The 24,141-nt window shown below is 40.9% G+C and overlaps 1 protein-coding gene across 3 annotated transcripts in view; it reads left to right on the forward strand.

The window, feature by feature from the left end:
* MIDEAS (mitotic deacetylase associated SANT domain protein) overlaps positions 1-22,271 on the forward strand; it is a 53,017-nt gene extending 30,746 nt beyond the window's left edge. For all 3 annotated transcript variants that reach the window (XM_059849572.1, XM_059849574.1, XM_059849573.1), the window contains exons 3-13: positions 4,066-4,389; positions 5,361-5,706; positions 6,123-6,189; positions 10,237-10,379; positions 11,249-11,352; positions 12,683-12,758; positions 13,906-13,994; positions 15,126-15,275; positions 15,479-15,658; positions 15,997-16,196; positions 17,283-22,271. In XM_059849572.1, coding sequence (XP_059705555.1) covers positions 4,066-4,389; positions 5,361-5,706; positions 6,123-6,189; positions 10,237-10,379; positions 11,249-11,352; positions 12,683-12,758; positions 13,906-13,994; positions 15,126-15,275; positions 15,479-15,658; positions 15,997-16,196; positions 17,283-17,487 — 1,884 coding nt within the window. In that variant the 3' untranslated portion in view covers positions 17,488-22,271. The remainder of the gene's footprint in view (positions 1-4,065; positions 4,390-5,360; positions 5,707-6,122; positions 6,190-10,236; positions 10,380-11,248; positions 11,353-12,682; positions 12,759-13,905; positions 13,995-15,125; positions 15,276-15,478; positions 15,659-15,996; positions 16,197-17,282) is intronic.
* The last annotated feature ends 1,870 nt before the right edge of the window (positions 22,272-24,141 follow it).

Below are 24,141 nucleotides of genomic sequence, written 5' to 3' on the forward strand. Positions count from 1 at the left end.
TGTTTTACACTACAAAATAGGGCTGAAAGGAAAGGAGGTTATGTACATATGCAGATTAGGATGGTATCTTGAAGTGTGCAACGAGGGCAGCTCTGGTGTGGAGGCATGTGAGTTCAGCTACTGTAATTCATAGATGTGGGAGAACAGAGACGTAGTGTAATGAAACCACTAAGGGACAGTTTTATTTCACTAACACCAAACGTTATTTTAGCCCGTGACAATATGGATGTTTTCAGCTTAGGTCTCAAGGCAATGAGGAGTTTTGAGAGGCAGGTATAAGCAGCTTACTTGTTGTCTTTTTACCAATTTAACGTTCTCTTTCTTTTCTGTTAAAAGACTTAGGATTGCCTGCCAGTTTTTCCCTTTCAGCAGTTGAAGTGTTTCTAAAATGTGCCATCTAAAAATAACATAATGCAATTTACATGTTCAGTATTTCTCAAATATTAAAACTATGAGAAAGCTTCACTTACGTGAAGGACCAGTAGCAGGCATGACAAAGGCCTGTCTCATGCAGCATCCTGTTTCTAAGAATGACCTGAGGGCTGTAGAATGACCTGTCTGCCCTTAGACCTCCTGTAGGACTTAATGGGGAAGAAATTTAGTTCTGACTGATTTGGTAGTTCACTACTCCTAATCTTTTGATATCCCATCAGTCTAAACTGAACAGTATATATTCCATGTGGCAAGATGACAGAGTTCAAAATTAACTAGCCTATTGGGAGACAAGGGATGGGATTTTTGGAGTTGGGTGGGGGTTTTTGGAGGGATTGTTTTTTAATTTTTATCTTACAGCTGTGGTTTATCTAATCTTTTATTAAGTGCTTCTTAGGAGGCACACTTTTCCTTGGAAGTTCTCTTGCCAAAGGCTGATGAAATTTACGTTTCGTGAGCTGCTTGTACCTACACTTTTGATATCTGAGTTGCTATCCAGTCAGACAACAAAGGGAAGGGCATTTTATTGCCTGTTTTGTTCTCATCATCCTTTTTATCCTAGTCTGTCTGTCACTGATTTTTCCCATCTCTTCCTTAGAGAGATGTGCTGCTTGAGTGAAAGAACTAAACTAATAAACTATGAGCTGAATATCCATAGCCTCCTCCCTCTCTTGGACAGCACAAAGCAAACAGTGACTTGACTTGGTGGATGCTATCTTCAATGCTTTTTGCTCTAACTCCAGTTGAACCAGCAGATTTGATAAAGAACTGGTAGTTTGTAGAAGCATGGTGTATTTGCTCATACTTTGCCAGCCATTGTGTGGTTATATTGCAGAAGGCCTGCAATTCACATTGCACTTGGATCACTAACAGAGTGTCAAGGAGAAGCAAATAGAGCATTTAGGAAAAGGCCCTGAGAGATGAAGCAAGAAATTGGCTGTTTGAAGGCACGTCTGCTTGCAGTCTGATTCATAATATAAAGACCAGAGAAGTGTTTTGACAGATGCTCTTTTGTTCTTTGCAGTTATGCAAGCATAATGGCACTAGCAGAACTCTTTATGTTTAGATCTCTTCAGGTTTTCAGGATGAGGTTTTGAAAGATGATAAAATTCTTACCAGAGCTCTGATGGATTTTACATCTTTAAGGTGTTGGATATTGTGTGAGGAAGAAAAAGAAAATGTGTTTGCTGAATGAGAGTGGGCTGCTTCTCTTACGAGTTTCTTTCTGTTGAAAACAACCTAGAAGCCATCTCTGCATAGGTTATCTGAAGAGTCTGTAGAAGGCCATAGAGTTAAATTATTGATTGAAGAAGATAACATTCATAATTTGAACCAGTTTTTTGGACATCCCAGTCTAGGTATGTGTACTTTATGCAAAAATAATATTCTGGACAGCAGTATCTGTCTACATGCAGTGTCACGACTGACACTTTGCACCGGGCCTGTGGTTGCCTTTTTTTCAGGTGATGCAAGCTTGTTGCTGCCTACAGGCTGCAGTAAATTCTCAATTCTTAGTTTAATTGTTTCAGTGTGACTTGTTGTCTTCTATAAGTGCAGAAAACTTTTCTCAAACCTTAATGGTTGTCTTAAAGGGAATTTAAATATTCCTTTATGGAAGGAAGATAAGTTTTGCTTACCTGGCTTCTTTCCCCTGGCACAGGGCAGGGCACTAGCTGCTATGAACAAAAGGAAGAAAAAAGTTTTGTTTGCAGAATTGTGGTTCTGGTCTTGCCTCTTTCATGGACAAGCTTTGGTTTGACTGCAGACAGAAGCTGCCTCTCCGTGATGCAGATGATGTAGAATGATAGCAGAAAGCACTATATGTGGGCAGGTGTTTTTAAAAGGCGGGTGTGGTTTCTAATCAGATCACAGATGTGGTCTTGGAACAGTTCTTCCAGCTGTTGCAGTCGGGTTTTTCTGTGAATTCTATGTTTTTTAGAAACAGCTTGAGGGATAGACAGGATCCATGCCAGGATGTCTGATGGGTTTCTGTGATTTCCTGGAGAATTCTAGATGACTAGTTCATACCTCAGTATTTATGCAAGAGTCTAAATGAAAGTGCCACATGTTGCACTTGCTGAAGTTATCCAGCAGCCTTCCTGCCCCAAATTCTGCAACAGGAATGCTGAGGTAGCCAAAAATCTCCTAGCAGGTCCTATCCTTTCTGCTACCTCTGAGAATAATCAAACAGCTGAGAAACTATTTAGGGATCTGAAGCAAAAGGCTTAATTCCAAAATTAGTCATGCCTCTTGTAAATGTTAGGTATGTGTGAACTGTTGTGATCAGAAAAGCAGCAGTGTGGACCAGAACATTTTTAAGGATGTCTCAAGTATTTATATGAAGTCCCTACTGGTGCTTTTTCTCTATCTGTGCCTCCTATTCAGGTCTCCTGTTCTTCTTTTGTCTTGGAGGGGTCATCTCTCCCATCTCTGAGGAGGAGTCAGTTGCTGATTGCCCCCCAGGTCTGAAAATAAAAGGAGCATGGTAAACCAATCATAAAGCCAGAGGATAGTGACACTTTTGGGTGACTGTGGCACTTCTGAGCTGCCGTAATTTCCTTCTTGTAGTCAGCAACTTAGTTCAGGTCTCTTGACCTACAGAGGTCTGTGTAGCACCCAGGAAGTACCTGAGATTTTTAGATTGGTCAGAATTGGTGCTTATTCATACATTCACATTGTCATTACATGTTGCTCTACCCAGAAAGGGGTAGAGGGAAGCTACAAAAATTTACAGGAACACCTTTCTGTCTGGAGTCAGTGGACTCCAGTGATGTCTGTCAGCATGATGAACATGATGAATGCCCTCCAAACCCAAAATTGGTAGTTTTATGGGAAAGTACAGGTGCCTGTCACCAGCCTGAAGTGTCAGACCTCATTAATTTCTCCTGAGGCTTATTCTGGGACAATGGATACCACTTGTGACTTTACAAGTGTGTGTTCCGTCGCTCTGTGGTAGAGGTGTACATCTGCAGTGTCTGTGAAGAAGCAGTCAGACTTGTAAACTACAGAGTCAGTTGTGGAATAAACCTTTCTGTGCAACTTAGCCCAACTCTAATAAAAGGTCTTGAAAGGAGGCAGTCCTGGATCTTCTTGATATAGTAGATTTTATGTGCTCAATCTTGTTATCTGGCTTTTTTTTAAGGCTTAATGTTTCCAGAGTCAGAAAAAAAAAAAAAAGAAGCACAAAACCAGCTCTGGGTTTACGTTTTTTGGTGTGTGAGAGATTTAATTAAGATATTGTCACGGTTCAGTCTTCCCTGGAGCAGAAATCCAATATTTGAAATTAATAACTTGCAGCTTTTCATCATTACTAAAACTGAAGAGCTGTTGTCGAAAGTTATAAAGCAGAACACAAATTCATACAGAAAATAAAATGTTAGAACATAAGTAGTGAAACAATTCTTAAGAATGACCTATATAAGTGTTCTGGCAGTTGAGACCATAGGCAATCCTCAAGTAATTCTGTGAAATTTTAGTAACACTGTGAAGTATTCTTTTTCCTCCAGTAATGCTTCCAAATCCATTTCAGCTTGCAAATTGCTTTGAGAAACTCGATATACACTGAAAGTGAGAGGATATCTCATTTATTACATAAGTAATACAGTATTTTTAGGAATCTGTTTTTCTTCTCAGGAGCTGGATAATTCAGAGGAGAAGAAGAGTGTGCTAGTGACAGCTCCAGGACCTACTGCAGCTTCAAAGAGTGTTGTGGAATTCGCCAGTTCTTCACCAGCTCCCAAAAAAGCCCGGGAGGATAACAGCCTTGTGCCTCTTATCATTCCTGTGTCTGTGCCAGTGAGAAAAATTGACTTGCAGAGCCTTGAAAAGGAAAAGTCTGAGGATGGAAAGCTCCAGAGAGGCCAAGCAAACGATCGAGCTCCTTGTGAACGGAAGCCTTCTGTGATAGTCACTCGGAGGCGATCTAATCGTAATACTAACATGGACACCTCGAGTCAGGTATGGATGGACTACGAAACCAAAGATGAGGCACATCTGTTAGATTTAATCACACAGTTTTTAGCCATGAACTTTTCTATTAAGATAGTTTGATCTCAAGGCTTGAACTTGGGATGTACATAGTCTGGGGATTTTATCATAGTGTTGCCATATATTTGGGCATTACTGGCTTTTCATGACCTACAGCTAATGCTAGTAAAGCCAGGCAGTGCCTCACTAATTTCACTAAACAGTGAATAAAGCTGGATGGGCAGTAAGACTAGAATAGTAGTCTTTCTGTGTCAAGAGTGCTTTCTTCATACATACATCAATACCAATAAATTCTAAGTAGTGCACATATCTCTCAATGTGAATAAAATCCATAGTGAAGATTTATTCTCATGAGGTTGAAACCTTTTACTGAGTTCTGAAGGTCAGTACTTGATTGTTCCCCTGCAACATGGTAGTGATGAGTGGGTGGGTTGATATTTTTATTTCCCTTCTCCTCTATCCAGAAGTACAACAGAATATTCAGATACCACAGAAATGGCAGACATCTGGGGAGGTTCCTCTGCATTTAAATGCTTGACCATCTAATAAAATACTGTTATACTTTCTTCCGTTCTCTTACAGCTATTTGGTGTCACTGTGTATCTGTATCAGGGTTTTGGTGTATTTGTACCAAGATTCTGCTGTGCTTTTTTGTTCTTTTTTAAAGCTGCTGTGAAGGCTGGACCAGATGTACATGAAGTTCTTGTAAAATACAACTTCATAATCACATGAGCTAGAGCTGCTAGCTAATAGTTCCTGTGTCCAGTCCATTCCATTCCCTGTGTCCTCTCACTTTCCCCTTCTGCTAATTGGTGAGACATCCTCCAGCTGTCCTATCCAGGTTTTAAGCTGCCATGAAAAAGTATTATCATCTCACTGAAGTTTTTCAAACAACCTGAGATTTTAAATGAAATTAATAACACTTTTTTTTTTTCTAATAGCATGAAGATGCTGTTCCAAAGGATGAAGCAGAGGGCTTTGCCCGAAAACCAAAGCAGCGGCCAAGACCCGAGCCACTCTTCATACCACCAAAAGCCGGCACCTTTATTGCACCACCTGTTTATTCCAACATCACTCCATATCAGAGCCACTTACGGTCACCTGTCCGTCTGGCAGACCATCCTTCAGACAGGAACTTTGAGCTACCTCCTTACACTCCTCCCCCAATCCTTAGTCCAGTGAGAGAAGGATCTGGGCTGTATTTTAATGCTATCCTCTCTTCAAGCGGTCACTCAGTTGCACCTCCAATGACGCCCAAAAGTGGTCATAGAACTCTGCTTAGATCAAGTAAGTTTCATTTTAACCTTCCTTTCTTGTGTAATTTATGATTGGGAACTGTGGAGCATTAGGAGGAACATCATGCCCTTAGGAGGTGTGTTTGCGTGAAACTGGAGCTTCTTCCTGATTGTTTGGGGAGCCATAATGCAGGAAATGCAGTGTTGCTCCATTTGGGCATGGATATTAAGATGGGTTTACAAGCAACCTGCAACACCCCCTGCTGACGTTCTTGGGAATGAAAAGTCAGTTCTTCTCCCACATCAGGATCTTGAGCTGAGGGGAGGAAGGCCCTGGTCATCTGAAACTCCTTTTAGTTAGCCTGGGGGTACCTTTCTTCAGAGATGGACAGCTCTGATTAGATGTGCAAGCTGTGTGAAAAGTAAATCTCAGATGTGAAGCTGAGCAGTTCTTCCTTCTTGTTGCAGATAGTTCAGAAGTTACCCCTCCGATTCTTACAGTAGTGGGGGAAGCCACTCCGGTCAGCATTGAACCGTAAGTAGGCAGTAGATTCAAACTTTCTTAGTAAAAGTGCTTCTTTGCTTCCTCCTAAACCTTCAAGCTGCTCCCTGTGTGACCCATGTATCTCTTAGAAGCATTAAAACTATCCTTATTGGTGGTTCAAAATATAAGTTGTCTTGATTAAAAATTACACCATATGATAAATAGTGTTTGTTTGGGCAAATGTAATTATGGTGACATTAACTGCTTTCTGTTGATGGTCACCTGACTCTGGGCTGAATTACTGTTAGTTACCTAAAGGGGAATCTGTCCTGTGTTGCTCTATACAAGCACTTCTTTGTATGCTGTGTGCTTGCTTCAGGGTGGGAAGATGATGCTCCTTTAGAGGAAGGACAGAATGTCCTTGGAAAACTGGGGTTAGCTCTCCCATGGACTGGTCTGGTCGCAGGTGTGTTGTAGCTGCAACACAGCTGTGAACACTCCGCTCTCCCCTGGGCGAGCTCAGCCTGAAAACACTACAGCCAGTGGCATACGGGGCATGTGCCCTGAGCTAATCAGCCTTGCTGGTCTTTAGCTGGCTGTGTGCTGGGAAACCTGTGGACACAGCAGCAGTAGGGAACACAGTCTGGAGATGCTGAAGCTGCAGTTGTGAGCTTAGGCTTGGTGTCAGTCCTGCTAAACCTGAGCAGAGCTGCAGATATCTGTGCACAGCCTTTGCCAGTGCTGTGGGAGTGTTACCAGTTCAAGCTCAGTACTGCAGAACTACAGCAAGGTAGCGTAGTTCCAGTTCATTACTATACCTAATTAGTTAACTCCTGCAAAATCTAATCATGGAGATGCATGGCTTGGAAGCACCCATATGGCATAAAAACACCCACATGGCTCTGCATCTGACTGCTGTCAGGAATCTCTGCTCTAACTCTGCATAATATTTGAGATATTTGACTCAAACTTTCCCCAGGTAAATATAACACTTCTTATGCTTTTATCCAAAATGGTTTGTATTTTAGAAATGGACATGGTGCATTTGCTGACAATTTTTTTTTCTTGCCCTTTTTTCATTCTACCTTCTTATTTGAAGGTCAGTTTTCTCTACTTGTCACAGCAGCCTGTCCTGACCAAATGTTGCAATTGTGAATGAATGTAGATTTTTCTTGTAACCTCTGCAAACCTCCTCTAGACCAAGCCCATTCATTGAAATAAGCACATTTATTGTTGTATAAATTTATTTTGGAAGTTTCCAAATTTATCTTTTTCCTGTTGGTTCATTTCACATTAATCCAGGAGAACTTCTTGAACAGATACTTTTAGTGTCCCTCTCAGGTCTTGATCTTGACCTCTCTGTGGTACAGTTGTCTTTCTTGTGTCTGTTGGCTTAATTGCTGAACTTAATGACATAAATTTGGTTGTGATTTTAGTTGTGTGTGAAAATTTTCATATTTTCAAATTAATGTTGCTGGTAATTTCAAACCATGGTATCTTAGTAGTGCAAGTTCATTTCCTTTTGCCAAAGGGGAGTTATGTGCAGATTTGTCTTACTGTCATCTTAAGTCTTACTCAGCAGGTGTTTATGGAGGTAAATTGCTTTTAACTTTTAATGACAACAAATTATTAACCTGGTGTCATTCTGTGTTTGGCAGCACTGTTGTGGTCACTTATGTAGACATGTCTTTCTTAAAGAAAATGTGGCAGGAAGCACTTCTTTTTAGAAGAAAAAAATGTTTAATTGGCTTTGTAGTCATGTCAGAAGTTGACTCTAACTTGTGATTACCCAGTATAGTAGTCTTAATTGCTTCTGTTTTGCCAAGCCTCCTGTTAATGCTTCTCAAAAGATTATTTAATTGCAGTGATTTGAAATAGGAAATGTGATAATGAAGCTTAATTCTTTGTGAAATGGTACAATAGGCAGCTGTTGTCACAGATCCTTGTGTCCCACTGGTTTTGTAGTTCAGTTGCACCAAAGTCTTGGGGTCACTGCTGAAGTAGGCAGCCTTAAATACACCTGTGGTGCATCAATGTGAACTGCCTTCCCAATTCACAGCCTCAGTTCTGGATGTTGTCACTCTCGGCTCCCATGGCATCCCAGGAGCACCACTGGTGCTTACAGGCAAGAGCTCTTGATGTTTTGAAGTCTAGACTTCATCAGTAAAGGAACAGGAGAATAATACAACTTGAATGGATCTCTGGAGATCATCTGGTCCAAGCCTCTGCTCAGTGCAGACCAAATTTAGGTTACCCAGGTCAACTTTTGCAGTGGAATTCTGGTTTTATTTGGGTGTTGCTGGTACAAGATGTAATTTTTAGTTTTTTCTAGCCCAGAGATGTCGTATTCCAAGTGCAGTTTCAAAATGAAAAGCAACTTTCAAGAAGGCCCACATTCTTTCCCTCCAGATCTTCCAGTTGTCTCTTCTTTCTCAGAAGTGAAGTCAGAGGAGTCTGTGTCCTGAGACACAAACTCTCCCAAATTTCCCAGTGCAGGTTTTACTGCAAAAACACCTTTTTATGTGTTTCCAGATGGCAGCAAAGTGCCAGTTTTGAGCAGTCATCCCTTCTAGGGCAGATTATAATCCATAACCCTTTCCTCCTCTGTGAAACTGCGTGCCATAACAGTAAGCAAGACTAATCACAATGAGTAGAAGACTTCACATGAACATTAATCTATAGTCCATCTCAGTGTGCTCTGAAAGGAGGGCTGGTTTACTAGGGTGGTTGCTTGGCTTTGCTTTTTTAGTAAGGTCTTCTCAGATTTTCATGAAATCTCATGCTTTTCATTTTCAGTCTGGATTGTGCTTTTACTGTCCAAGGCGAATAGGACAAGTGAAGGAAAAAGAGAAAATTAAGAAAATTATATAGTATTATAAACAGATTTTTGTACAGGTTATGTGTTGTTTCAATGCTTCCTCACTCCTTTTCCAGACTGCTTTTCATAATAGATGTGTGTGTGTAATTTCAGAGGACGAGAAAAGTCTGGAGGTTGACAATTCTCAGAAGTTTTTGTTATTTTTCCTTATTGCACTAGATTATGCTCTTTCTCTGGTAATTTTTGTGGGGCTAGGTGTGGGGCACTAAGCCAAGACTTGAGAATTATAGCAAACCTTGCCCTGGGTGTGCAGGGAGTTTTCCTTTTTCCTCTAGTGAAGCAACTCCAGAATTTTATTATCTTCTGGGCACTGCCTGATCTGCTGTCTCCATAAAAGAGCTTCTTTCTCTATACTTTACTCTGTCAAGAGCTACCAGTGTGGTTGACTGACATCTGAATGAGGAACACTTTTGCATTAAGTACACAGTAGAACAGTCGTTTAGTGGGGGTTCTTACCCATCTCTGTGCACAAAATCATGCTTGCTAATACAGAGTAGAATTTCTGTGGATGGTCACTGGACTTAAAGCAAATGTAGTGCTCTGTGGGTTGCATGCAGTGAAAAATCTGTCTGCTAATTCAGATGTAAAAGTATGAGATTGCTGCTGAAAGGATAGGATTTGGGTTTGGCACAGAATGAGCAATACAGGTTTCATTGTTTTATATTTTGGGTTTCAGTTGTTAGAAGGAGTACCTAGAAGACACCAGCTTGTGTCAAGGTCATAAAGGACCAGATTTTAATCCTGCTTTGAGTAGGAAGCTGGACCAGATGGCAGTGTTTAGGTTGAAAAGGACATTTGGAGACTCTGGTTCAGTTGTTGGCTGACAAAATGTTAATACTAAAGCAGGCTTACCTGTCTTATGCCTGAGAAGCAAGCTCACCATAAGAGGACCCTACATGAGAGCCTCTCAAAAAGTGATTATGGGAAGCTAATAACTGTTCTTTGAGCAGCTATTAGGAGATACTAGTTTAAATACAGTTTCAACCTATGCTGTTTAAAAAAAAAAAAAAAGGAAACTGGTAATAGATGTAAAACCTCTCAACTTCCAAGTTACTTATGTAATCTACAACAGCATATAACACTGTTGGTGTTATATGCAAGAGCCTGCATTTGTATATGCATTTGTTTCTTTGTTTGGTTCTTCATTGTTTCTAGCAGAGATGGAGACTTCCTGGATATTGTAAAGATGGCCTGACTGTAACTTTTTTTCTTCTCTGCAGGCGAATAAATGTAGGAACTCGCTTTCAAGCAGAAATCCCATCACTCCAAGACAGATCTCTGGCAGAAGCTGATGAACATAAAGCAGAGCTGGTGTGGCAGCCATGGGGTGACTTGGAAACCAACAAAGTCACCCAAGAGAATGGTAAGAAGGTTGGAAGGCTGTTAAAGAGGGCAGAGTTGTCACAGTGGTTGTAGGGGTAACCACATATCTACTGTAGGCACAATTAAAAATCTTTTAGAGCTGCCATTTAAGTGACATGTTTGAGTGGTCTTGAAAACAGTTGTAGGAGCAAAACCTGTTTATCAGATTGCATGTATGGGGCAAGGGGAGGCTGGTAGGATTGGTTCTTTTAATCGTGAAAAAACTGGGACTGTTGCTTCTGTCAGGCCAAGAGCAGCCTTTTGCTAAGTGAAGCAAAAGCTTGCTTGGTTTTGTTAACATTTGAAAACCACACACACTCAGCTCCTGTATTTTTGAGGGATGTTCTAGATGTAATAATATTTCAAAAAAATCAAGCTGTAGACTGAAGTCAGGATGAGGAAGCAGGAGTTGTGGTGGCTAGTAGCAGACCTGAGGAGCTGACTGCTTCTGTTACACATGGGTTGTGGCCTGTATAAATCCTGAAGGGAAGAGGAAGTGGGCAAGCTTGGAAGAAATATTTTTGAATGAGAGAGAAAAAAGGGTTCTGTGAAATGGAAATTCACAATATAAGGGTGGATTCAAGAAATGTCTGAGGTGAAAGGAGGTGGGAAGACATCAGAACAGGGAGGAGATTTGCAAGAAATTCCATGTGTAAATAGTGCTGCATGACCTCGTAGCCTAATGAGTGCTGGGATCCAAGTTTGACCCAAATAAATTAGCAAGGACATTCAGCTTCTCTGAGTTTTACTTTCTGTTATGTCTATTTCTCCTTCAAAAAAGGTGGTTAATCGTGCCAATGCAGTAGGAAACTTCATTTTAATCTTCTTCTTGTCTGATTTTTTTTTTTTTTTGGTACCCCTGTGAAATAGTGGAAAACCTGCTAGCTGCTGCCTGTTCAAGCATTTTTCCTGGGGCTGGAACCAACCAGGAGCTGGCATTGCATTTCTTGCATGAAGAAAAGGGAAGCATTCTGGTGAGTCTGTCCAGCTGTTCACCTCAGTGTGGTCATAGATGTTAAGGAAGATCAGATAACCTCTCATTCCTGAGAGGAAAGCCTTGCAAATTCCTTTCAGTGCATCTGGTTCCCACTGTTTGGTTTCCCTTGTATGTCCCTAATGTGGGTTCTGACCAATGTACAGTGCCATGTGCACTTACTGTCTTTTATATTTCCAACTTGGACGTGTTTGGCTTTTTAACAAACACACTGACAATCTATCAGGGCAAGTGAGCCAAGACTGCTAAATGAATCTTAGATGTTGTCTTCCTGGAAAGGTTACTGTGTAGAAAGGAAAAATAAGAGGCTGGGGCTGAAAGCTGAGTCAGAGGACAGTGTCTTGCACCTCTTTGTTTTGGTAGATCCAATTGACTTCTCTGTCTGTGTCTGTAGAACAGCTGTGCTGCTAATTTTATACCAGTATTGTAAGACATGATACACTTCATTATTGCCCTTTGACAGCACTGAGAGGTAATATCAAAGTGCAGAGCAAACAGCAAAGCTTTGTCATCTTTTTATAGTTCTGTGACTGATTTAGCCTGGCATAAATCTGCCCTGTGTTCGGGAGTATCCCACACTTTTGCCTGGCTGCTTGTTTCCCATCCTGTGGGAGACTGCATGAACTTGCATCAGAGAAGAGATCAAACAGAAAGTAGTTTTGTATATGTGTGTTAGGTTTCTGGCAGTCCATCGTTGTGAATGCTGCTGTTGGCATTAGGGAGGAGCAGGACTGCCTCTGACAGTGGGAGCTCATTGTTCAGGTGATTTAAACTGCCAGTGGAAGCACGACTCTGTTGTCTCCTTCCTACAAAACTGGAAAGTTTTCTGGTTTAAATGAAAACTAAAAAGCAGCTTGAGAGGTGGGAGCTTTGTGTCTGTAATCTTTCAGTCACATGACTGCTGTTTTATTTTGAAATAATGCTCAGTCAGGTGAGATCAGATTACAATTACTTGGATATGTAAGACAGGTATCATTTAGGGCAGCATTTTTGGATGTGTGTGTAATAGGCCTTTGGTTAATTAGAGGAAACTGATGCAAGGTCTCTATGGAATTAGCTCTCTCCCAGTACCCTGGTGGTTGTGTCAATTCACAGATGTGAAGAGGTGCCAAGAATATACGACTTGCCTCTGGTACCCAAGATTAGATGGGCAGTCAAGAATGTGGTTTTTAAAGTTGTCCCAAGTGGTAAATTGTGCTCTGTTTCTTTTCTGTTAGCTTGCCACAGAAAAGAGGGGATTAACAATTGCCTGATCTTTGTTTTTAATACCCCACACATTAAAGTAATTATTTTACTTGTGTTTATCCAAGGGAGCTCTGACCAAACTGCTGTTGAAGAAGCCAGTGCGACCACCTACCCACCCTTTGGCAGATTATCACTACACAGGTTTGTTAACCAGAACAACTCTGTGCTACCTGCTTATATCCTTTTCTGATTTTTTGGGGTACTCTGTTACATTACAAGAAGATTAAAAGAGCAGTCCTCTCTTGTAACTGAAATGATGGCTTGCCAGAATTTTTGCTTATGCAAATTATGACACTTGAAATGTAAGAAACACTGCATCCTTCGGACCATGTGCATGTGTATTGGGATAGGTATGAGTTCTTATTTTCTTTGTGGGGAAAAGGGAAGGTAGTCCCTTGCACTAAGCCACAGAGAATGTAGAAAGATAGCCAGTATGTACAAGAAAGGCTCTGGTAACCTTAGAATCATAGCCTCTCTGGCATGAGTTTCCAGGGTGGAGTTAAGCAGGGGTTTTATGGGGAATATTTTCAAACCTGCTGAAGAAGCCTCAGCCAGCTCTGGATACCTGTTAGTATTTCTTCAAAATGTATATGCCATAAGCTGCCTTTATTGTCTCGCACCTAATTAGAAAATAGTCAGCTGTGTGACACTGATTTCAGTGATCTGGAGAGACCCAAGTCACCTGAAAGATCTGATGTAAAGTGGTAGAGAGATGTCCAATAGCTGGTACCACAAAGCATAGAAAATACATTTCTTTGTTATTATGCCTTCCTACTGTGGTTGTTGGCAAATATTAATTGAATAATATATATAAGGAAGGAGGGGATTCGAAAATGTTATTATTAGAGGCAAGGAATATTTGAGGAATACTGGAGATGTAGTAAATCTTCAAGTACAGATTGCTGCCGAAAGAGAAGATCCTGTTCTTCTGCCCCACCATTGCCCTACTATAAAATGTTGTGACTGGGTCACCATGAAGTGTGTCACTTCACCTTGCTTGGGCAACATCTTAGTTCATCTAATTGAGTGGTTTTTGCAAGCTGAGCTGAGTTAACCTGTGGTGATGAGCGCTTGATCTAACACAAAGGAAGTGTTGAGCAGAGAGCTGAGGTGGAGCAGTAAGGGAGGGCTTAAAGCAGTCTGCAGTTTTGCTGTAGTAGGCTGGAGGAGAGACTGCACCCTCATGTGTGTATTGGTCTTATTTAGGGCAATCGTGAAGAAAAGGTATGTAGAAGAGTAAACATTTGAATCAGTATGGGCTTCCATTACAACTTGCTTTTACCTACAGGATCAGACAAGTGGAAGGTTGCAGAAAAAAAGCTGTTCAACAAAGGCATTGCAATCTACAAGAAAGACTTTTTCTTGGTCCAAAAGCTTGTAAGTTACTTTTGTTTGTTTGTTTTTCTTGATACATTTTTACATGTTTGTTGAACATTTTATATGGGAAGTTCAATCTTGATTTTTTTCTGAAACCTATTTTAAGCATTAGGCCCCACACTCAAAAGAAACACATTTAGAGAAATGTCAGCATCCAGCACAGCGTGAAATCTCACCAGAAAGCTAGAGAAATCATGTTTGTTTTGCTTAACCCTGGTATTTAAACTGCATTACTTCCATTAGTCCATGCTGCAGATATCGCCTCTGCAGAGCACATTTATAGAGCACTAGTAGTGTTTAGCTTAAATGGCTTGCTGATAAAACTAAAAAGAAACACATCTTTGCCACTGATAGAGAGAACCAAAGAAGGATATGAGAATGGTGCATCCTTTAGATCTCTCTTTCCAGTGTTGTGACAATGATAGGAAAAGTGATCACTCCCATGTTTTGATGAAGTATGACATGTCAGCAAGGGGGAAATCACTGAAGGAGAGTGCAAATCCAGGAACTGCAAACGTATTTACTGTATAAATTCCCCAAAGGCATTTAAGTTGCAAAAGCTCAGAAGTTAAAAATATATTCCAAACATTTCAGAGAAATCATTGATGCAGAATATGTAGATGGTCACAAGTCCATGCTGATAATTGTCTACCACTATATGCCTACAAAATGCACATGGCCAAAACAGGAAGGGGCTGCAAACCTTCACTTCCATTTTTGGATTGGTATTCTGGTCTGGTCTTCTCTGAAGTGCTGCTGCAAAATAAAGCTCCTCCATAAAACTGAGAGGCTGCTGTCAAGCCTGATAGCTCAACTGGAACATTTCAGAGGCTAAGAGGTGCATTAAGCTTACAAAGTTCCAGGTTCTGTCACCTTTACATTAACCAGCTTTTCTTTGGAAAGTTTGTCCTCTAGTTCTCAGTGAATAACAGTGGCAGTAGGGGATAAGCTGTGGGATGAGGCAGACAGGCGAATATGACACAGAAAAGGAGGCTTGAACAGCAGCTGTGGTGAAAGGGAAACTACTAAGAAAAGAAAATACAAAATGGATTTATTGCACACCTAGTAATTATTTATAAGTCTTTTTAAAATAATGTAATCCATTGGACTTTCATGTTTTTTAAACAACAGATAAAAACCAAAACAGTGTCTCAGTGCGTAGAATTCTATTACACATACAAGAAACAGGTGAAAATTGGTCGGAATGGGACCTTAATCTTTGGGGACATTGATGGTGCTAATGAAAGATCTATGAAAGACGAAGCTGAAGTTGACATCAAGGTAAGTAATTTCCTAAATTTCTTTCCCCTCTTTTGGGCTGTGGTTTGAAGTCTTGTGTGTTGTCTCATTTACTGGTCAAATCAAAAGCACAAACAATCTGTCTTCTCCAAAGGAGTCCAGACTCACAAATTTGTGTCCTATGTCACATAATATCATTTACCTACAGACATCAAAATTAACAGTTCCTTTATCTTCTGGTGAAGAGTTCCCATAGGTTTGCACGTGTTCTTCCTCTCAGAAGGGACATCTTCAGTGAGGAACAGGGGCATATGGAGGAGGAGGAGGAAGAAGAGGAAGAAGAGGAGGCAGAGGAAGGGTTGGATAACAGAAAGAGGAGTGCTGATGCTCTGAAAGATGAACAGACACTACAGGATGGTCTATTAGTAAGTGCTGCATTGTGCATGTCGTGCTTTCTATGCCACCTTCACTCTGCAAATGGTTTAGAAAACAGGTGGGCAGTTCCAGATGCAAAAGTTTCCATCTCTAACTTTTTCTGGAGCAAGAGATTCGGCTGAGGTAGATCAGAGTGTTACTATCAATCAGACTGTGTGCTGTGATGGCAGAACTGGGATGTGTAAGGTGGAAAAATGCAATGTATTCTTTGTGGCTGGTGGATGAGAAATGTCCTCAAAATAGTGAAGCACAGGAGCTCAGCCACTGTCTTCCTTCTGATGGTGGGTTTAAGTGTCACTTTGCCTCAACTATTCTCCTCTTTGCAAAGGCCAGCAACACCAATATGAGGAGTCACGAGGCAACTGTCACGGGCAGAACTGGGAGGAAGCCAAGGGAGACAACAGTTAAGCCTCGAAAGCCTTTTACTGCTCCAGTGCAGAGGAAGAAGAGGAAACAAAAGATAAAACCAGATGCTACCAGTAAAACACAAAACACAGAAAACACATTTCCGTGTAAAAAATGTGGCAGGTAAGACCAACTCTGCTTCCAGCAATAGTCACAGAATCACAGTAGGGCATCTCCTGTGGAAGCTTTTTCCCAAATGAACTTTCCATCTTTCTGTATAGGCCATAGACATTGGCAATAGTTCTAATTAATTACTGCCCCACTAATACTTGCAAATTAAGGCTTGTTTTTCTTCAAATGGCATGAGATACCACCTGTATTTCATCTGTGTACAGTAGTTGTTGTTAAGCTGCACTTTCAAGCAGCTGCTGTGTTGGCCCTCTGTAATGCATGTATTTTTGTAACAACAAGTTTCTATGTATTTGCTAGATCACATATAAAGAACATGGTGTAGACTTAAGAGCAGTGGTCTAGGAACACGAGACATTACCATTGTTATTGCAGCAGCTATTAGGCCAGTAGGTACATAGTTCATCTGGTTACGTTTGCAGCTGTCTTTGGTGGATGTCAAATATATTTGTATTTCCTCACACAGTTTTAGTAGTTTTTGTAGGTCTGTTGCCACCAGAATCAAACTGTCAAGAAAATTCAATTCCCTACATAAGTTGCTTACTCTTAAAACAACAGGACAAGCAGACAAGGCTTCTTAATGATATCTGAACTACACTTGTGTCGCTTCATGCAAAATTCAAATAGTTAATGGTGGATCAAAGAAATGTAGAGTCAGAAGGGAAAAGCTCAAGTATTTCGAGCTCTGTGCACAAGGCTCAGGAGTGGCATTGGGCCATCATTTGCCTCCATGCTTATTGTATTGTTGCAGCACAGGGGTACGCTTGAAAACCAGGGCTGTGTTGTGTTAAGCAGCACGGGCATAATTCAGATACCAGCATAGCCCCTGTGAATTCAGAGCTGAATGAGAAACGGCCACAGTGAGAAATTAAGCTCAGGATCCCCTACTAGCACTGCACCTTGCACTGGCACGTGCCGAGTGGTGTTTGCGTTTGCTGTAGGTGCTCTATCGCAGTGCCAGCGGGAGTTCCGGAGCTGAAGCTCGTGAACTTGAGGCCGAGCAGCAGAAGCTCTTCCAGAGAAGTGTTGAAGGAGGCCATAGGAGAGGCCAGTGTTAATGTCCATGTGTGCCTTCCTCAGGGTGTTCTACAAGGTGAAGAGCCGCAGTGCTCACATGAAGAGCCACGCGGAGCAGGAGAAGAAGGCGGCAGCGCTGAAGCAGCAAGAGAAGGAGGCGGCGGCGGCGGCAGCCCGCAGCCAGGCCCAGCAGGAAGAGAGCAGTGACAGTGGGAGCAGCAGCAGCGGGAGCAGCAGCGCCAGCTCGGATGAAGATGGAGAAATATAGCAGCAGACCAGAAGTGGAGGGAGTAGCAAGGCTGGACCCAACCTCCCTCTCGGCGGTCTCACTTTTGCTTGCACTTTTCTTACCTGAACCATCTGGTTTTGGTTTCAGTGCTGCCATTTCCTCATGCCACATGTTCCACTTCACCTTGCCAGTACTGACCAAGCCAGAATGGTGGATAACAAGATTTGTTTCAACTTGGATTTTTTTTTTTTTTTTAAGACTGATAAGATTTCTGTTCTATTTATAATGATATCCGAGGTACATAATATAACAATGTCACCTGCAGTGGAAGTAAGTTCTCTCAGGTCAGTCAGACCTTTCTTTTTGTTCTTGTCAGGAATCGTGATAGTAGGACTCTTGGATATAAAGGTTTCCAGACTGGAGCAAGAAAATGAAGCTCTACTCTGAGCTAAGTGTATCCAGTTACTGTGACACTGGTGATTTCTCGTTGTTTCCTTTCTCAGCAAGTTCTTCCTTTTATTCTTTCCTGCCTTTCTTTCTGAGGAGTTAGTCAGGCAGACAACAAGTTTTGTGGAAAGATGGTGTGCACTTTTGACCACTGCTTCACAAAAATGAAAAGTAGGTTGAGCAAGACACTCTTCCTTTTGAGAGGAAGTTTTATTTTTCGAACTGAGGTCAGTTATCTTATGGCATTAAGAACATAGCAATGGATATAAAAATAACCTGTGGGATAAGAGGAGCCAGGCCTTGCAGTTGTCTCATGTTGGAAAACAAAATAGTTGGCCTTTGATTAACTTAAAGAAGTCTGGGCTTGACAAGTGCAATTTGAAATGAAAATTGCTGAGTGCGAATTTACATAAATGGGAGCAAGTTTGTTTAGTGAAAATGAACCCAGATCTTCTTGTGTGCTAGATTGTGTGCAACTCAAAGATGGGAGGAATGGAGTCTCATCTCCAGCAGTCATCCCTCTGTGAATGCTTTTACCTCTCAATATCCTCTTCTATCTTGTAGCAGCCCTCATTTGCTCCTTGAAATTGCCATCATCAAGCTTTTATGGCAGGGCCCTAGTTTCCCAGGCAGTTGCTGTCAGACAGTATGTACAGGAGAAGCTTGTCACCTGTTTGCACACCAGTGGCAGGGCAGTGCTGCCTGCTGGGTTGTCCTTCTGTGAGCTGTTCTCTTTGCTGAAAGGCTGACTCTTCCTTCAGAAGTGACACAAGCTAGTAGCCCAAAAAGTCTAGCCACCAAAAGTTGCTGGTGAAACAGAGTTAAAAAGAAGTGGCCCAGGTGACAGATGTTAAATTCACACAGGATTGTTCCTTACATCTTTATAGCCCACATTTATCATTATTTTGTAAGGAAGCAGAGAATCACTTGTGCTTCATGGGCAGCTGGTGCCATCCTGTAGCCTGGCTGCCCAGTGCTTAGGAGCGGCAGTGATCCCCAGCTTCTCAGGTGCTGGCACTGTGTCAGACCAGACCGTACTGAAGGAGCTGATCGCTCCTGCCTTCTCCAGCAGGAATCCAAGAGATGTTGTTGTTCGTGAACTACTGAGTGTGCCTGACTGGCAGATTTTTTAAATTTAAATCTTGATCCTTCCAGCTGCTAGAAAAATTCCTGGTTAACTATAGAAAGAGGCTATAACTCCACCATGTCGTCTGTCAGTCTTCTTGCCCTGTAGTTTTATGCAACCATGATGGCTTCACTCTTTTGTTTGGGAGGCTCTGTATTGTACAACAGTTGCTTTGACATATCTATGCCTTTGCATAGAATCCTTTTTCTGAATAGCAGAAACAGTTAGTACTCTTACAAAATCAGGAGGAACATCATTAAGGACTGCACTCTTTGTAAAGTTGACACTTTCACCTGTAAGTGTTCAATTTTCTGTCAAGATTGTATTTTTCATTCCTGTCAAAACTGGGGTTCCTTTCAGCATTTAGATGACTGTTCCATGTTCCTACGTTGCATCGATCTTGTTGACTAAGCAAGAAGCACATGGCACATCGTCAACTATTAAAATAATTCAAAAACTGCAAAGAACTAAAAGCTGCTTCTTTAAAAGGAAGCTTAAGCAACTCAGTCTTCCTCTTAAGGATTTCAGTGTTGATTTTTTTTTTTCCTTTAATAAACTTGGGGAAATGCTTGTCTGCCATTATCTTAGGGCCTTTGGAGAGAACAGAAGCTTCAGCGCACTGTGTCAGGAGGAACAGTAGGTGGAGCAATTGCAAGCATTATTACAGTCTTCCAAAGGCCAGATTGTTCACTGATTCTCCCTATTTTAGGAAACTGATACAATTTTTCCTCTTGTCAAGGACAAGCTGTTGAGGTGCTGGTTAGAACAAATTGGAGATTTTCTTTACTTGCATAAAAATGTTGTGTATATTATGTGCTTATTCCAGTACTGGTTGTTTCTCTCCCACCCTGCAGCAGTTTAAGTAGAACAGAACAGGAAAACTGGACAGTCTGTTACTGGAAGAAAATCAGAAAAGGGCTTTTCTGAGGATAACCACTATAACAGCTGTGGGTTAGCAGGGCTGACCACAATCAGGCAAATGTGCTAAATAAGTGGCATCAAGTTGGAATGTTTCTGAGCATGCTTCCAAATTGCTAGTAGCCACTAGAAGACTTCTTTTCTGGCATGGTAGTTAGTAAAACAGCTCCTCCAAGTGTCATCTTAAAAGACAAACAAGCAAACAAAGCCTTCTATTCACTGGCTTACAGAAGGAGTTTGGAATTGATCCTGCATTTGAATTAGAGCTTCTCTACTAGCAAAAGTTGGCAGAGAATTGTTTCTTAGAAAAAGAACAAGAGCAAAACCAAAACCCAAACAACCAACTCCCAATTTCTGTGGACAAAGCATTTAAATGGAATTTGTTTAATCTAGAATGAGTTATGCTCCTACTCTTTGTGGGGGAAAAATAACTTGAGTGGCTCTTTACTGCGGCACAGTGTTAATTTAAGTTTGCCTTATTCCAGTTAAGATTTTAAAAAACCCATCCCAAACAAACAAAACTCTTCTCAATGTTCTGTTGATATGTTTGTTTTAAAACTCCCTGCTCATTACTTCCCATCATTTAAGGGCCTATTGATTGATCCCCATTTAGTGTAAAGGTTTGCTGCTAATTTAGAAAACAGGCAGAAGAAAGTCATTAATTTGAACAAGGTGTCTCTTTACTTTGAAGAACAAATGGGAACAAATATTTATAGAATGCAACTCTGTAAATGTGTACTAATAGATTTGCCTTTTACAGTGCAAGATCAGGCTTCAGGTGGTCATATACCCCATAGTCAGATGGCTGTATTTCAGATCATTACCTACTTGAGTCTTGATGCCAGCACTGGGCATCACAGAGATGCAGTGACAGGTCACGTTTGCCCTGATCACGTACTTCTGCCTGTGTTTCTGCCTGCCCTTTACAGATAGATTCAGTCTTGTCAGGTTTGTGATCTGCATGGGATAGCATCTGACTTTTGTAAGACTATGTGTGTATGTAATTACTAGATAAATGCATGCACTTGTGATGCATATCTGATAAAGCTGCAGGTGTTTTGCAGTCTAGCTGCAAGAACCACTCTGCATTTTAATTTATTTGATGTTTGTTCTTTTACTGATACAGGTGATGGTATCAGAGAGAACTTGTCTCTGTAAGTTGAAGGCCTACAGAATTTCACTCAGCTGTGCAGGACCATGGCATTTTGCTGGCTGGAAAGAGGTAGGGATGTAGCTGCTTAAAGGCAGGGCAAAGATAGAAATTCAAAAGCTTAAAGGTAACTCATCTGTTAAACAGATAAAGTCCAATTTAACTAAAAATATTCTGATTTATCAAACTGAGGCTTTTGGTCATTTTTATCATTGCAACAAGCTTGGATTAAAATCAACACTCTTCAGAAAAAGTGTTTCTTAAATCACAAACATGAGCTTTCTCACTCTCTGCAGTTACACACTTCTTAATTCTCTTTCAGGCAGTGGACTAGAAGGTTCCTACTGATACATACTGTATTTTAAAGAAATGGGAGTAGGAAGGACTATAACCATAGGAGTCTTGCTTTCATACAATGGCACATTTAGTCCAATGCTTACCAGAAACCTTATTCTAATACACATTTTCCCACACAAACTTTCTCCCTGCTTTATCTTCTGATGTATGTCTGGAAGTTTATAAAGCTTTAAAGAGACAGAGAAGTGAGTCTACAAATCATGTTTGTTTTCTGGGAGGGGTGAGTTTCTATGTAAATTCATCACTTGTGTTCAGCTGCTTTACTTTCCCTCCTTCTCTCCTGTGTCATATGTTAGGAAGACACAAACTTTAAATCCCAAGCTGTCTAAGGATCTTTCTTTCCAAGACCAAGATCCCACTGACAGCTGAGCCTGAAAAAATCCTTAACTTCTCCAGATTATAAGACAGCATATATTTTTATAGAAATGTAATTGTGTATTTTAAAAAAGTTTCCTGCAGCTTCTCCACCTGTATTTTTCCCCTTGTAGCTCAGATTTGATATAAACTTGTTTGTGTTCATTCTTTTTATGTTCTGTTTTTTAAATTTGTAGTCAAAGCTTTGTTGTACTGTACAGGAGCAGTCAGCCTTTGTAATTACTGTATAAATGCTTTATAATAAAGTATATTACTTTTATTTTAACAAGTGAGCAGACACTTCCTTTTGTGTGTCTGCTGCCTAGGGCACCTTTTAAAAGACTGTTACATGTTTAAAATGTACATATATAAATATATTTACCTGTTGCTGTACAGTTGTGATAGACTGGACTGAATTTATTTTTTGTGTGCTTTTTTATAAAATATTAATACACTAAAGGAAATCTTGCAGATGTGATTGTAATGTACTATGTAACTTATTTACTTAATATCCTCTATATATCTAAAAAACCTTTTATTAAATGAGGTTAAAAAAATAGTCTCTTAGCTGAGTTTCTCTATGGTATGAGGGATTGCCTGGGAGCTTGTGCAGGCTATGATGCACAGGAGGCTGTCCCAAGTCCTTCTGTCCCTAGTCCTTCTGGCTGGTCTGCTCTCTCTTTGTACTCACCTGTGTTTCCCACAGCAGCCCTAGAGGCCGTTTCTCACCTTCCCCCTGCAGTGTGTTTTATGTCTTACATCCAGGAAGGTAACTGGCACCTGTGGCTGTAGGAGCCCAGAGAAATCTGCAGCTCCACTGCTTTACAGAAGTGTTGATGGGAGGTGTGTTCCCCTCCAAGCCGAGCATCCTCGCAGAAAGACAGAAGCAACATTGACAGCATGCTAGGAATTCCTGGGGAATAGTTCTAGGTCTGCTATGCTGTAAGGCCAGTGGGATTTTGACATTACCTGAAACAACTACAAAGACCATGGGCAAGGCAAAGACATCAGGGAGTAACTCAGTACCTGATGGGCCTGCATCAGATGTGAATTCTGCAGTGGCTTCAGTTGTAGATCACATTGTATCACACTTCTCAGTGATAATGTTTGAAAAAACTTGTAGTAAATACTGTCTTAAAGGCACTTATCTGTTACCTGAATGTGAGGAGGGGATTTAACAGGTTTTGTTACACAGCATGTATTTTGTTTTTTCTGGCAGCAGTTGGATCTCTTGCTGTGGATTTTAAATACGCTTCCATCTATCCTCAAAACATCTTCCTTCTGTTTTGGTACTTGGCTTTTTAGTTAACTAAGCTACACAGGTCTTCTCACACCTGTGGGCATGATATCTTTAAAAGCTACAAATGCTACATAAAGCAGACGGCAGAAATGTGTACCAGTGCCCAACTGGTCTCCTGTGAGATTGCACTTAGGATCTAAGGCAGCACATCTGTTAATTTATGCTGACCTTTTCATTTCAATATTTTTGGCAAAGCTGGCAGGAGAAAGACTTGGGCCAAGACATGAAAACACTAATTTTTTCAGCTCAGTGTAGAACTCCTTGCTTTAGTTTATTCCTGTGCCTATGGTAGTTGATCAGCAATAGCATTTTGAGAAAAAAGTATTTTGCTTGGTGTGTGAAGAGACAGGGAACACTGAAGCCTTTGCTTGAGATAACAGACCAGGACTTTATGGCTTTAAGTCATGCATTTGCCTCCCTGTCCCAGCCAGCTGACAAAAGTGCTGAAGTTTAGTACTCTGCCTTAAATCTGAGGCTGTGCAAACAAACTGGACAATCAAAAAACCCACACATTTTGAGCAATTTGGGTTCTATCTTTTTTTTAACTGCTGGATCTAAGCCCAAGCTTCTGGAAGTTATTTCAGCTACTGAAAGAAACCTTATAAAGCATTTTAGTGACTAGTAAGTTTTGAGTTAGTGGTACTGTGAGGTGTTCTGCAGTAACTCCCTATATGCTTTCTAAATAGCATTACAGCCATCACTGTAGGATGCCTTTTTGTCACTATTGAGACTAACTGCTGTGGACTGTAGGGTAGGAAGAGTTTTCTTTATATCACAGTTTTGAAATTGCATTTCAGTGACATGGTCTACTGAAGGCTGAAGTTTCTATTAGAGAAGCTTTGAATCAGTTATTTTTCTCCTGTCTGGGTTTAATGTAACTGATTGTATATTACTGTTAATAGAATTTTAATTCAAAGTGAATTAGTAATTTTGTACTGAAGAAAGACCAGCCATTTCTCTACTTACCTGGATATTTTTCTACATATACCAGTAGTAGACTTTCCTCTTAGGACCTAAGAACAAATTCTGACAACCACCGTC

Source organism: Haemorhous mexicanus, chromosome 6, assembly GCF_027477595.1.
Source record: "Haemorhous mexicanus isolate bHaeMex1 chromosome 6, bHaeMex1.pri, whole genome shotgun sequence".
NCBI lineage: Eukaryota > Metazoa > Chordata > Aves > Passeriformes > Fringillidae > Haemorhous > Haemorhous mexicanus.